At 48.6% G+C, this 15304-nt stretch overlaps 1 protein-coding gene across 1 annotated transcript in view; it reads right to left on the bottom strand.

Moving 5' to 3' along the window:
• Positions 1–2561: 2561 nt before the first annotated feature.
• The window catches only part of LOC111846772 (unconventional myosin-Va-like), a 29678-nt gene continuing 16935 nt past the window's right edge, over positions 2562–15304 (bottom strand). Inside the window, exons 19-40 of the mRNA XM_072698709.1 lie at positions 14595–14806; positions 14161–14317; positions 13682–13921; positions 12889–13116; positions 12070–12163; positions 11311–11459; positions 11016–11120; positions 10455–10541; positions 10281–10340; positions 8916–9143; positions 8488–8636; positions 7832–8030; positions 6937–6999; positions 6474–6567; positions 6220–6366; positions 5907–6061; positions 5193–5282; positions 4947–5097; positions 4556–4838; positions 4276–4450; positions 3799–3879; positions 2562–3440 (exon numbers count right to left, since the gene is read on the bottom strand). Of these exons, the coding sequence (XP_072554810.1) occupies positions 3288–3440; positions 3799–3879; positions 4276–4450; positions 4556–4838; positions 4947–5097; positions 5193–5282; positions 5907–6061; positions 6220–6366; positions 6474–6567; positions 6937–6999; positions 7832–8030; positions 8488–8636; positions 8916–9143; positions 10281–10340; positions 10455–10541; positions 11016–11120; positions 11311–11459; positions 12070–12163; positions 12889–13116; positions 13682–13921; positions 14161–14317; positions 14595–14806 (3300 nt within the window). The 3' untranslated portion in view covers positions 2562–3287. The remainder of the gene's footprint in view (positions 3441–3798; positions 3880–4275; positions 4451–4555; positions 4839–4946; positions 5098–5192; positions 5283–5906; positions 6062–6219; positions 6367–6473; positions 6568–6936; positions 7000–7831; positions 8031–8487; positions 8637–8915; positions 9144–10280; positions 10341–10454; positions 10542–11015; positions 11121–11310; positions 11460–12069; positions 12164–12888; positions 13117–13681; positions 13922–14160; positions 14318–14594; positions 14807–15304) is intronic.

The raw sequence follows: 15304 nt of genomic DNA on the forward strand, positions 1-15304 counted from the left end.
TAATATCCTGTGTGCCCAAGTAGACAACCGAAGTAGAGGATCCACTGTTGGTAAATAATCTATTGTATTTCCACACAGCCGTTCATTCATAAGCTCTCTGATGCTTCCCTCTGTAACCATGCTGGTCACAGTCGGCTCCGCACATTTCCCACAATTTGTTATTTTGTTGCAATTAATGTCACTGTAATGCTTTTTGGATTCACTGATGGATTATTATTCTCATAAATGTTTTCTGGTCTTATCTAATGTTAAAAGAAAACCCAAATATGAAACATAATGATTCCATTATTTCGTATACATTTGAATACATTTTTATGGTATTCATAAACTATTTAAAAAAAAAAAAACATCCTCAGTGAAAGTCTGTCTGGTAAAATAGATTTGAAAGAAACAGGTAGACGGCGTCATTTTTCATCTTTAATTTGATCACATCCAAACATCTACACACAATCTCTGAGCTTCAGATCCTCACGGATAAAATAGAAAAACTTTTCTTTGTGGCATTAATAAACTTCATCTTATCTTAAAAACAAAAAATAAAACTATCACAGAAGGACCAGCCAAACTAGGTCCGACCATCCACACAGCTTCCAGAGTCAGGATTACTGATGTAATGTTGGAGGTTACTGTTAGGGTCAGAGTATTAAACTACAGACAAGGCCAGTGGGAGATTACCTGGGCTGAAATGTCAACAGCCTTGCATGTCTAATCTTGGTAATGCACTGAAATATCTCAGAAACTCTAAAGAAAATTCAAAAATTCACTTTCGTGCAAACACCATTATTTCACTTCACTAACATTCAGAACATATATCAGAAGCAAAATCAAATTTAATTTCAAATCCCTAAAATGCACAAAAGAAATTTATTCCCAAAAATCAAGTTAAAAAAAAATAATAATAAAAAATCAGTAACTGTCATGAATCTGCAGGTTCAAGTTTGGGAAATCTGTGTATCAATTATACAAACCATAAAAGATCGCTCGAGGACGTCAAAGCGTGAAGGCAGCAAGAACACTCTGGACAGTTGGAAGAGATGCAACATTTATTCAGTAATCAAGTCTCACCAGCATTTAACGTCTTAAGCAAAGTCTGAAAAATCGTATCATGTTAACGAGGAAATACAGCCGCTTACCAGCTTTCGTTGTGCATATGCTGGCAAAAAATTGCCGTTGTATTACTTTAGAGAAAAAGGCTTGCAGTGAAAAATTGCATTTAATGATGTCATTAAGGTTTTTGAAAAATAATACAAATACATAGGTAAGAGCTGAGAAAGACTAAAATATTCCCTTTTAATTTGTATTCTAAGTGCAGGCATAAATCACCTTTTGTTCACCAAGTCTCGTTATTTCATATTATTGTGTACGAAAATACGATGGCTGATCATAAAGGATGTACCAATAATATAGACACGTATCCAGCATTTCTCAGCCTGGATTCACAAACTAATGAGAAAATATGAATCCGATGGATGCACATTCTTTTACAATTTGCACATTTCATTAATCCTATGAAAGATACAGCTGTGAGACTGTAAAGCAAACACCAGCCTTCATGTAAGCAGTAATGGCGACGGCACTTGTACGAGTGAGGGAGCACCTGACTGCTCGATTAGTGCAAGGGGATGGCGGGGGAATCATTTACATCGAGAAATAACCACTTGACAAAAATAATATCATCAGTTAACCCAATTATTACCACTTGTTAATTATAATACCATTCAAAATATAATACCACTGATTAGGTCTATTATGCCTTTGTGTTAGCTGAATCAGGAGATAGTTTAAACTAACATAAATAAAACAAACCCTTACAGTAAACGGCTTTGCATAATATCATACAGGATTTTCAAATATACATATGATCAAGGTTATTGAATATCGAAAAACATATTGACTGAAATGAAAGGTTGCGACCGGACCGGTGTGACGTTAGTGCGCCCCCCTGCGGCGGAGCCCGAAGATGCACGGTGAAGCCCACCCACAGCTAACGGCACCGGGAAAAGCTAAGGCCGAACTTCAGCATCCACACCGGCGTTGAAATCCACAGCATGAATATGGAAACAGAAACCTACTAAACCAGACTGACTGTGCGGTTCACAAAGGCGACAGTGCGGCATGTGCTGTACAGGCTCCAGTTTATCGGCAGAGATGTTCATCGATATTTAAACCCGCACAGATCAGTACAGAAGGACTTGGCTGCAGTATAACGCCACCTAAGCGTGCTAAAGTCGCAGTACAGGCAAACACACAATCACGTTAAAAACAGTCCACTAATCGACCATTCAGGTTTTTTAAAATAGATTTTCTGTTTAATGTAGATGTGTATAATAAACAACAGTGGTAATGTTACATCTCCCACGAGGTTTCTTTATCTGCATATAGTTTGTTTACAGTGTATTACGTAGTGAAGTAATTCGAAGAAACTATGCAGCACGTACGTTTCCCCCATAAACGTGTCGAAGGAAGCGGCACGCCCTCCGCCCCCCCCCCCACCCCCCGACCTCAAACGGACTCCCCCACCCCCCGACCTCAAACGGACTCCCCCACCCCCCGACCTCAAACGGACTCTCCCCCCCGATATCCTGTTCACAGAAGCGCAGGTGCTTGTTTTTCCAGTTGTACCGAGGTCATGCAATAGCCCAGGATTACGCAGGATTGCACTGAACAGAAGGGACACGGGAACAGGGCTTTTGGAGAAGCATGGTGATTTTTGCAAGTAGGATTAACTGTGTATATGTGCAGAAATCTGCGTACGTAACAATGACAGAAATTAAATCATCGTCGATTAGAGGTGTATGTTAAATCCATACTTAAACTGTTTGCATGATGAAACTGGCAAACATTCACTATTAGTGTTTTTGTGTTATCGGAAAACGAGGCAAAATAAATTATTAATATTTATTTAGAATGCTTGTAGTGGAAATGATGGGAATTTAATCAGCTAAAAACTAATTTAATTACGAATGCAGTTCGCTTTGTCTCCGAGTACCCACCTCAGACACGCGCCCCGAGGACCGCGCACTCCCTACTTCAACTATAACGGTTTATATTAACCCATTCCGGTGGCATTAAGGCTCCAACACCCCCTTCCCCAAAATCCCAAAGGTTTACCTTAAATGTCACATAAATCTGTTTGCAATTATGCAAAGCTTTTTATTGTAAGACTTTTTTTCTACTAAGCATATGATTTTAACAGGGTCTCTAGCTGAGACTCAGACACCTGAGCTAGCGTCACATCTCCCGCAGGAGGGTCCCCCAGATCTGCAGACATCTGAGAGCGGATTCTTCTACACTCGTACGAGGAAGCTCAGATTCAGACTAGACGGTATCTGAACAGTCTCCAGCGCGAGCGAGGAGGGGTTGAAGGGGAATGTGACGGGGTAGATGATTTTTGTGTCCATGAGTAGCTGGGGCGACTCCTTCCGATCTCGCAAGCGTGTCTGAACAGAACAGGCAGCTGCCAGGTTAGCCGGAGATACGTAGAGGCAAGCAAACACACACACACACATCTTCGTGTGGGCTTTCCCACAGAATCTCCTTACAATGCCATTAATGAAAACTGACTGCATTCCAGTCAAACCCAGGGGCACAGAAGAACAATTTATATATATTTATTTGTGGGGATTCCACAAAAGCTGCTGTTAATGAGTAGAAGTTCTATATCCTGTTCTCTCTCTCTCTGAAGCTTGGGGCTTTCCCATATATATATATATATATATATCTATCTATCTCTCGCTCTCTCTCTCTCACACACACACACACACACACACGAAACCTTAAATCCGCTTTTGTACTCACCTGTATTGTTCGAATGAACGTTATTGAAACCCTTTCTTCAAACTCATTCACAGGAGTGTACAAGTTCAGCACTTTAACAATCTGATGAGAGACCAAAGGATGAAGATGAAATTGACATAATTTGTTCATTGTACTAAAAAAAAAAAAAATAATTACCCCAACCCAAGAGATGCTTCCTGGGACCCTGCATCATGGCGATGCGGGGGTGAGGTTATGGCACATGGAGCGGAAGGGGGGGGGGGGGTGCTACCTGCACGGTGGTGAGGTTATGGCAGATGGGGGGGGGGGGGGGGGGGGGCTTTACCTGCATGGTGGTGAGGTTATGGCACATGGAGCAGATGGGGGGGGGGGGGGCTTTACCTGCACGGTGGTGAGGTTATGGCACATGGAGCAGATGGGGGGGGGGGGGCTTTACAGTACCTGCATGGTGTGAGGTTATGGCACATGGAGCAGATGGGGGGGGGGGGGGGGGGTTACCTGCATGGTGGTGAGGTTATGGCACATGGAGCAGATGGCCTCGGCGTCCTCATCCGTTTTCTTCTTGACCTGCAGCAGTTGCGCCGCCTGGACCAGGGGCTCCAGCATCTCCCTGGCGCCGCAAGTCACCAGGTTCTTCTCCCTGAGCCACTCCTCCAGCTGGCTGACGTTGTACCTGGAGGTGTAGGAGGGCCCCCAGCTTACCCCCCTGCCAGCATTAACGTTCTTAAATCCTGAGCAGTATAATGTCTACGAAGCTCCGCCCTCGGCGATGCCACACCTGATCTGCATCCCCTTGCTCCAGGAGCACATATCCTTACGCAGAAGCAGGTTGTTGAAGGTGACGGCGCCGATGATGTAGAAGAGCTGGCGGAAAACCTGCTTGATGAGTTCCGCGTCGGTGCCGTGCAGGCACAGGGTGGAGTAGAAGACAGTCATCTGCCGCAGGATGGAGTCCAGCGTGTTGGTACCCTCGTCCACCACACTGGACGTCCGCTTGCGGAGGCCCGTGGGCTTCACCCCCGACACCCCCTGGATGGTCTCGTGCTCCAGCATGCCGGAGACTGTGACAGGAACGTGGAATCAGATGGAGAAGGTCCGCTTTTAAACATTCCAGAATAAAGATGGCTTCCGTAGTTGCATTACAGTCGGTGAAACACGGTTTGCATTACCGATCATGGGCTGCAGGATGGTCTCCATGCACCTGATGAGCTGCTGGTAGATCTGGATGGCCAGGTCGCTCAGCACCTGCCGGTACTCAGCCAGGTCGAAGTTGGTGAGGCAGTGCTCGCTCTGCCTGGGGGTGTTGTGCTTCATGAAAGACTGCGAGGCGAGGGGCAAGGTGCAGGGGTGAGGGGGCGGCGTCGGGACAGCAGGAAAAGAGGAGAAATGAAAGGATGCGGCAGACGCTGGCCTACCTCCTCACCGCTGTACTGCTTCAGACAGTGCAGGAAGCGGCAGGTGTTGGAGAGCCAGAAGGAAATGGTCTCGAAGTCATCGCCCCGTTTCTGTAGGACATCCAGGTCACATGACTAACAGCAGGCATCACGGCTGAACTGCGGGGTCTGTGCAGACTTACTCTCAGCACATGGAGACCCTGTTTCCTGCACTTTGCAGGGCTATTTTTCTGCTATCCTGGCAACGCAGTTTTCATGATCCACACACTGTTTTCATTATTACGACCAACTCATTTACTGACCGTTCGCAGTGGTAAAATAACATTTCTGACCAGTGCGTGCATTTCATGAAGCATAGTATGGAGGACTGAATCAGAGTCAGTGGCGCTCACGGGCTTTTCGGCTACCAGGATTTTCCCTTAGTGACTATTTCGCTTAACAACCTAATTGCTGGAACAGAATTTGCTAAACAAGGGGTAGGTGTATTGCGTTACATTATTTTACTGCACTGATACCAATGAACCATGTTAAAAAAAAAAGTTTTTAAATAAGACTTGCAGTGTTCACTGACGTGTGCGAAATGTCTTCTGTTACTAAAAATGGAAAATACCTGAAAAAACAAGCGTAGTTTAGGTCGATATGGACCAAACAAGAGAGCCCAGTATGCTTGGCTACCTCCGATGTCTTTAGATGCTGATTTAGAATTAAGAATGTCCCCCCGAAGGAGACCCACACCTTTAGGATCTTCTTGATGCTGCTGATGGTGGAGGTGAGCAGGCTGCGGACCTTCTGATCGTCGTTGATGTAGTCGGAGTGCCTCAGGCACATGAAGAGGATGTAGGCCGGCAAGCCGGGGATGACGTTCACGGCCACACCGCGGGGCTTCAGGTCTGTGCATCCCGTACAGGAGGGTTTGGTATCACAGAGGGGTCACAGGAAGGTCACACGGCCTTTACTGGTATGCTTAGAGCAGGAGTACACAGCCATTTACCAGCTAAAAATAGGACAGCACCCTACTTCATTCAAGAAGCCAAAGAACATTGCTCACCCAGGACAAGGTTCTTCACTAACTTCACCTCATCCTCCTTCTTGTACTCCAGCATTCCCTGGAAGTCCTTCTCTTTGCGAGGGATGTTTAGAGGCTGCACCGGCTCATCGGCCACCTGTCCCGGGGACACGGCCTCTGTCTGTCCCCCTAGAGGACAATGGGCATCGTGGGACAGAAACGGGGAATGAAGTGCATGACTGGGAGAATTGAGATCATGCTGGTGGGGTACAGCATGGTGACATCTTCCAGTTTACCCTCCAGTTCGCCGATCTTCTTGGCAAAAATCTTGAGCTGCTTCTTGAATTTGCGGATGATCTTCTCCTGCTTCTCCAGCTGATCCATGAGATCCTTACAGACAAAAGATGGACATGCTCAAGTGAGCTTGTGGACATGAATGAGACAGAGGCTGAGAGCCCCAGGTCAACACGGCTTAATGATGGTCTTTATAGTAAAAAATAACCGGGTTGAGGAAACCAGTGAGTTAACTGTTCCGCTGTGAGTTCGGAAGCAAGTGACCTGACAGCACAGTGTCACATTACATAGATGAGACACCAGCACCCTAAACACCAGCCTGAGGCTGTGATACATGCATCTGAAGGGTGGTGCAGTTTGTAAGCAACATACACACAGCCCAGAACAACTCCCACACATACACACAAACACACACAGAAAGTGAAACATACTACACACACACAGCCCACCAGCAAACCTACGTACAGCAATCCGTTGCCATAGCAACAGTCGGCCCTTGAATTTGCTCTTGTGGTCAGTGAGCATCTCCTACGAGGAAGAACCCACATCAGACAGCGTGAGAAAACTGGGCGGCCGAGCGAGAAGCCTGCATGGCACAGAGACCGTGTCCTACATTCAGATAAGTCCGTATCTCCTCGCGTCCAACGAACAGCCTTCCTGCAGCTGTCAGAAGATACTGCTCCGGAAATTCCTCCCACTGAACAAACGAAGGGGGTGCGGGCACTACTGAAGCGTTACCATTATACAGCGAAAGGGGGGGGGGAGGTTATATAATATGGGCATCCATGAGCGATACTAGGCTAAGGTGAGGAGCGATGTGGGGGGGCATGGGAAGGGGAAGGAGAGAGAGCAAGACTGTATAAACCTGGGGAGAGGCAGGATGACACATAATGCCGGAGTGTCGGAGTAAGACGCGAGTAACGTGGGATTGGGGGGGTAACAGGAGGCGTTAAGGAAAAGAAAGATGGATGGGGAAGGTAATAAGACAGGGGGTAGATGGAGGGCAGTAAGGAGTAGACAGGGGGGGTAGATGAAGGGCAGTAGGGGAGGGTAGACAGGGGGGTTAGATGGAGGGCAGTAAGGGATAGACGGGGGTAGATGGAGGGCAGTAAGGGATAGACGGGGGTAGATGGAGGGCAGTAAGGGAGGGTAGACAGGGGGGGTAGATGGAGGGCAGTAAGGGAGAGGGTAGACAGGGGGGGTAGATGGAGGGCAGTAAGGGAGAGGGTAGACAGGGGGGGTAGATGGAGGGCAGTAAGGGAGAGGGTAGACAGGGGGGGTAGATGGAGGGCAGTAAGGGAGAGGGTAGACAGGTGGGGTAGATGGAGGGCAGTAAGGCAGGGCATAGCCCGGTCCCCACCATGTTCTCGTTGGTGAGCCGCGTGATCTCGTGCTGCAAGCTGGCCTCGATGCGAGCCTCTGGGGGCAGCTGCAGGTTCTGGGCCAGGAGCTGCTGTTGCCGATTGTTCTCCTCCCGCAGGTTCTGCAGCTCCCCACGCAGCACCTCCAGCTCATTCTCATAGTTGCTCCTCTGGGTCTGCAGCTGCGCCTCCAGCACCCTTGGTGGCGGGAGGAATGGCAGAAGAGAAGAGGGCATGGGGGGGGCCCATCAGTATCACCACATGGGGGCACTCATGATGCAATGAAATCTCTGCCGTGTCAATTTTGAACTGTACAGAATCCGCACCAGTCAGGCCTACCAGCCTTTCGATGTTTTTAATGTCAAAACATGGCTAAAATTTACTGCAGTGGTACTAAACTCAGCTGTCAGCCTGCCAAACGGCTCCAACACTGCGATGTCGCTAATATTTAGGGTGTAATGGACACCACCCATATACATTCCACACCAAATATTTCATGGGAGGTAAATATGTGAAATGTCAAGGCCAACTGCTTCATCCCTCCCACATGTCCTCTAACCCCTTAAATACTGCTTAAAAAGGATATTTGCAGGCATGGAAAAACAAAAAGTAAAGGAGAAAAATTGACCGGACAAGTGGGGGGAGGGGGGGGTACCTGTGGCTCTCCTTTACGCATGTTATCTCTCCTTCACCTTTCATCTGCTGCACCTCCTCCGTGTAGGACAGTGTTAGCTCCTTCGTCTCCTGCAACGATGTTCCTGATATTTCCACATGTGTCGGTGCACTAATGAGCCCACGCAGAGTTCATTTTCACACTGAAGTCAAGCTCAAATATAAAACAGTTACAAATACCTTCTCTTCCTGGGGAGCAGTGCATTGTGGGAGAAAAGAAAATGACAGAACATAGGTGTTATAAAAACACTGCTAGTGCATGTCTGCAACTCCTGTTTCTTCATAAAATCACAGGTTATTAAAATATTTCGAATCGGATGCATGCATTATTCATAATTCTTAGGGTTAATAATAGGTAGCTCAGCTCTGTCTAGTTGGCTTTTTGGATCCTTAGTTGGAATATCTGCCCACCTTCTGCTGCATGGCTTCCTTCTGGTTCACCAGCTGGGAGCGCAGAACTAGAACCTCCTCCTTGCACACCTCCAGCTCCTCACTGGCCGAGTTCAGCTGGTCCAGGAGCAGCTTGTAAGCAGGTGACGGTGCCCCCGTGCTGATAACGGGGGCCTCGTCCATCAGCAGCTGCCGCATCTGGTTAAGGTCGTGCTTCAGCTTCTTGTTCTCGCACTCCAGCTCTTGGCGCTGAGGAACGACGACAGCCTTGTGTGATAAAACCCCCCCATGCCCTGATGACAAGGTAACAGAGACCCTCAGACCTCATGTACATGATGGTCCGCTCCTGAGCAAAAGTGGGCAGACATTTATGACAAAAGAACCACTTGGGATGAGCTTACAAAAGCAGCGGGGAATTTCCATTCATTGATTTACCTATTTTAATGAGTCTAACCCCACATGTGACCTTATTGGTTTTCACTGGGTTAAACCATTCTGTGATGGACAGTGCACAGTATTCCTTTACAAGGTAGGCCTTGTTTGACAAGCAATCATCTTGGCAAAGATGGTATTCCAACAAAGCTGAGGCTCTCAAAAGCTCAGGACTGAGACTGAATGTCTGGAAAACATCTATAATATTTGTATCACAGAGAAAACATGGACTGCACAGAGGTCTTCGCAGGCATTTTTATAATTTTCCTGGCACAAGAAGCTGTCCCCCCCTGTTTAAAATCAGCCACCATTATAGCAGGGGCTGAAACACTCTGCTGTGCGATCAGTATCCCCGTCTACGTCAATAGAGCTCACAGAGCATGTGTCAAGCTTTGATTTCCTGGGTGTCCACAGCTCTGAAGACCCTAGTGGGGGCTTTAACGAAGCTCACCTACCTCCCACATTCTGGGGAATTTCTTCCACTGTACCATCAACAGAATCCTCACAAACTGCTTCTCTGTGTGCTACAGCTGTCACAGAACGGAAGACCCTCCAACAGTGGTGAATTCCGCCCAGCACATCACTGGCACCCAGCTACCCATCAGAGACATCCCTCATCGCCGCCCATGACGAGCGAGAGGCTTAATCAGGATCCCTCGTACTCCAATCACGGTCTGATCACCCTTCTCCCATACAAAATGTGCTACAGGAACCTCCGCGGTTGCACCAACAGGCTGAGGAACAGCTTCTTCCCCACAGCTGTCAACAGTACCATACAGAGTTAACCTTCCACCCCACCGACTCAACACACAACCCACTAGCTCAGCGAGCTAGTAAAACTCCCATGAGCTGCCATCTGCCTGCATGCCTGGGACAGGCTCATGTCACTCTTGCAGGACTCCAAAGCGAGGACAGAACAGGTGGCTGGAGAGGATCTCCTGCTGTCGTCTTTACCTTGAGGGACTCGTACTCCAGCTCTGCTCCACGATACACCTTGAGCTCCTCGTCATCCTGCTGTGGGAGGGGAGAGCATAGCAAAATGATTGGTTTAATGATCGAACTTCTGTTGCCACCACCTTCCCATCCAGCCGTCTCCACACCCCAGAGAGAGACAGCCCCAGCCTGTACCCCGCCTCCGCCCCGCTGGAACTGGCCCTCTCCTCGCTCCAGCTTGTCCTGCTTCTCCTGCTCCAGCTCCTCATCTCTCTTCTGTAGCTTCAAGCATACAAAAAAAAAAGACATATCAAGGTCCAATGGTGACATCCTCTTGGGATACGGCAAGCAGATGTCGGAATAGGATAATCACACACTTTTAGGTGTTAAAAGGAGGCTGGGAGGGTCACGCCGCCGGGCACTACAGTACCTCTCTCCTGGCAGCCAGGGCACGGCATACGGCTGACACCAGGCAGCGCACCATTGTGGCGTGTACGGCCAGCCAGAATCAATTACACAAAATTCTTAATTTCTTATTTAAAAACTTATATGACTCGTATGTGCGAGTCATCATAAGTGGCACAGGGAGAAAGGGGTGTTTTTCTGGGAAAAGATCACATTTGGTGCGAAATCTGCAGTCATTTTTGGAGCCAGAGCCCTGTTCATCCCAGCATTCCAGCCGCTACAAAGTCCCCCATTGCCCTTCTCAGGTGTGGTGTGACTGTGGTGTGGTGTGTGTGGATCACAAGGCCTCACCTCAAGCCCACGAGAGCCGTCCTCAGACTCGATGAGCTCCGAGCTGTATGACTCGTTGCTGCTTTGGGTGGAGTCGGTCCTCAGCCGGCCCTGCTTGGGGACATGCTGGAGCAAAAGTGACAGACTAGTGTCATGTACCTTTGTCGTTACTCGGCTGCTAAGGCATTTCTTGACCAAAATACTTGGTGTAACTGTTGCATGAATTCACACAGTCAAAAGAGCTATAAGAGAATCCGTCCTGTTTTCAGTTTGCTGGCTACGATGGTGCCCAAAGTCGTTGCAAAGGAACTCTCACCAAGGTCAAGTTCATCTCCTCCCTGAGGTCATCGTAGCGCTCCTCCAGCTGCAGGTGCTCACTGAGCAGGTTCTGGTAGCGAGAGCGCTCCTCGTTCAGCTCATTCTCAAGCTGCCTGGTCTCTTCCTGCAGAACCCTTTGCATCCTCTCTGAGGGGGTAGGGGAGGTGAGGTTGAGGGCTTCCTTACAGCGACTCAGGGCGAGGAAGGCGCAGTGGGAGCAAGCTGCCATGCTAACCGGGTCACCTTTAAGAGCAGCACTCACGTTCCACATTTAGCCACTTTTGATTAAAGAAGGATTGAGTAGATTGATGCTCTGTTGTTTAGCTGCCCAGCTTCACTGGGAGCAGCTGGTTGTTTAGCTGCCCAGCTTCACTGGGAGCAGCTGGTTGTTTAGCTGATCAGCTTCACTGGGAGCAGCTGGTTGTTTAGCTGCCCAGCTTCACTGGGAGCAGCTGGTTGTTTAGCTGATCAGCTTCACTGGGAGCAGCTGGTTGTTTAGCTGCCCAGCTTCACTGGGAGCAGCTGGTTGTTTAGCTGCCCAGCTTCACTGGGAGCAGCTGGTTGTTTAGCTGCCCAGCTTCACTGGGAGCAGCTGGTTGTTTAGCTGATCAGCTTCACTGGGAGCAGCTGGTTGTTTAGCTGCCCAGCTTCACTGGGAGCAGCTGGTTGTTTAGCTGATCAGCTTCACTGGGAGCAGTGTAGGAGGAGCCGCATCTTCCCGAGTTACTTGACTATTGATGCGTTTACTAACTAGTACCTGCCATCAGCTCTGCCTGCTCCTGGATCAGCCGGTTCAGCTCGTCCTTCTCGCTCTTGAGCAGGGTGTTCTGCTCCTTAAGGTCTGCCACCATCTGCCAACCAGGAGCAACACACAAAATAAGGCCCGGCGTAAAGAACGCGATCGCGTCTCTCTGCTCAGCAGACGAAAGACCGAGTGCGGTCAGCATTCCCAGCTGAGCTCAAAAGCCTCCCCACTGAAAACGATGCTGGAAAGCAGGCAAGGCACCGGAGGTGTAAACACAGAGCGCAAAAGGTCACGGCACAAGGAGAATAAACTCTGCTTCAATACATCTCAGTCACACCTGCTGCTTGACACCTACACCCCGGCCAGCCCCGTCTCGCACCTACTCTGCTTCCTCCAGGGTCTTAAACTATGACTAATATCTTGGAGAATCTTCCGGTATAAAATAACCTAGAACTGCCATTCCAATGAAACTGCAATATGAAGGTTCTCGGTACCACTTTATGTGAGTGTGCACAAACAATGTAGCAGTGTACTCTTACTTAACATACCAATTACCCAGAAACCGTCCCTACCCAGTCCCTGCCAAACATTCAATGTAAAGAGCTTTGAGACAATGCAATATTGCAAAAATGCACTATATGAATACATTTGAATTGAACTAAATATGTTACATACTGATTCCATGTTCATTCATCATTAATCAATCATAATGGTTCGTGAATTTCATGCAGTTACTAAATTTGTTCATGAGTTACTAATTTACTTCAAGTAAGGTGTTATGAGGTTATTTAAGAGAAGAGTTGGATCCCAGCAACCCTTGGCACCACTGACCTGCTCCATCTCATCTCGGTACGTCTCCGCCCACTCCTCCAACACGCTCTTCTCGATGCGGAGGGCTTCCAGCTCCTCCAGCAAGGCGCTGATGCGGCCGGCGTTGTTCTTGGCTTCCACTTCGGTGCCGCGCAGACGGGTGACCTCTGCACGCAGCTTCTCGCTCTCCGCTGTGTGCGAGCTCTCCAAGCCGACCAGGCGCTCCGTGATGGCCTTGTTGTCCTTATGCTGTTACGGACGCACAGACAGCCCGAGTCCATCACCCTCAGCTGGAAACTCCGAATAAGGTCACAGCCTTTTCTGTGCTGCGAGACTTTGCCACTTTCCAGGTTCAGCAGAATATTTTAGCGACTAATTCTAAGCAAGACCATTTCTGCACGCTAAATTCGGAGTAATGTGATAAACCTTTCATGAACAAAGTTGCCTGTAGCTCAACAAATGAAGGTGACACTCAAGTAATACATTGTACTATCACCTTAGAGCTAAAGAGTTAACAGGAAATCCAGATATAACGCTGAGTGTAACATTTATGCTCTTATGGCAGAGCAATTTAATTTTGCAGAATATGGAAAAGAAAACAGGAGTAGTTGGGTGAAAACAGTCATGTGACAGCCAGGGAGGAAAAAGAGGAGAAGGAGGAAGGAGGAGGAGAAGAAAGAGGAAGAGGGGAGGAAGAGGAGAAAGTGAGGCCTTTGAAGATGGGTCCCTGGGTGCCTGTTCCCTTGGCCCCTGGGAGCCTGTTCCCGTGGCCCCTGGGCAGTACTGGCGGGGGGCCACCTCCATGGCAACGCACCTGCTCGTCCACCTTGCGCTGCAGCTGCATGATCTTGTTCTCCATGCCGATGTTGAGCTTCTTGAAGTGCTCCACGGAGCGCGCCTCGATCTTCAGTTTCTTGAGCTCGCGCTTGGCCCTCATGCGGCGCACGCAGCTCTGCAGGTAGACCACGGTGGCCAGGGAGTGCTTGTACCACTGCCGCACCATCCAGCCGCGCATGTGCTTCTGGATAATGGTCGCTTTATGCTCACGGAGAAGCTGGGTAGGAGACACAGGGAAACAGCGAGTCAGGGGCTGAGGAAAGGGCACGATCCATGTAGCACCTGGTGATGTGCGTGTCTGGCTGTATAAGGGGGGTCTCACCACCCTGTACTGCTGCCTGGCTGTATAAGGGGCGCGTCTCACCGTCCCGTGCGGCTGCCTGTCTCACCATCCTGTACTGCTGCCTGGCTGTATAAGGGGGGCGTCTCACCGTCCCGTGCGGCTGCCCGTCTTACCATCCTGTACTGCTGCCTGGCCATGTACGCCCGCAGGATGCACTGGATGATGAGGGCTGCAGCCAGCTGCTGCTTGTAGCGCTTCCTCTCCAAAAACATGCGCTGGTATTTCTGGATAATGATGGCTGCCCGGGTCTGTCGCAGGAATTTGGCCAGGCTGGTCAGGGGGCAAAATCAAGACATCAGTGTGAGTCTAATCATAATATGAAAAATGACTGAATGATTTGATTACGAAACATTATATGTGCAATTTATGTTCCTAAAAAAAACTTTTTTTGAACATGCAACCTTCTCATCACAAATAAGATGCCTTGGATACTTTGGTGGTCTATAAAATCCATCTACCCATCTATCCTCATCTCCTTGACCAACACACGGTAGCGAGGGTGCTTGCACGCTCGCACACACACGCTCTCCATTGGTGTGCTGCTCACCATCGCGCCTGGTAACCGCGCACGTGTCTCTGGATGGTGACAGCAGAGTTCTTCATGCGCAGGTACTTCTTGCGCTGCAGCCAGCAGCGGATGGTCTTCTGGATGCGGATGCAGGCTGCCCGCAGCTTGTCCGCTCGCAGCTTCTCCAGGTAGGCCACCTGACCCGCGCGGAAGAAGATCTTGTTCTTGCCAAACTGGTACTTGTCCTCATCCTGTGGAAAGCAAGCGAGACGGAACGAAGTCTCTGAATCAGCAGCAGACGACAGCCTGAAGGTCGCAGTTTAGCTCCTAGAAGGGACCTCACTGTGAATACTACCCTTGACTAATAAACATCCACTGCTGTTTGCTACAGTAATACACAATACATACAAAACCTGTAAGTCACTTTCAATAAACTACAAATAGAGATCCAGGTCTACATTAGCTTCACCATTAACTGACAGGCCACAGGAAGTTTAGGCAAGGCTGCAAATCCCAGGTCTGGCCGTCATAAACCTGGCTAATGGCGAATACTGTAAGTCCAAGTGCATGCATACATTGCATACTGTATTAATGCTTGACTAGTAAGCTTCTAATGAAATTCAGCACATTTTGTGTAAGTATGCGATTTCAAACTGACCCCAAACTGGAAATTCTAAATAAATCACTTTTTTGAAAATGCCAAAATGGTGATTTTGGAATGTCTGGATCAATTTACCACTAAGCCTAGA

The sequence above is a fragment of the Paramormyrops kingsleyae genome, chromosome 13, assembly GCF_048594095.1.
Source record: "Paramormyrops kingsleyae isolate MSU_618 chromosome 13, PKINGS_0.4, whole genome shotgun sequence".
In the NCBI taxonomy this organism is placed as follows: domain Eukaryota; kingdom Metazoa; phylum Chordata; class Actinopteri; order Osteoglossiformes; family Mormyridae; genus Paramormyrops; species Paramormyrops kingsleyae.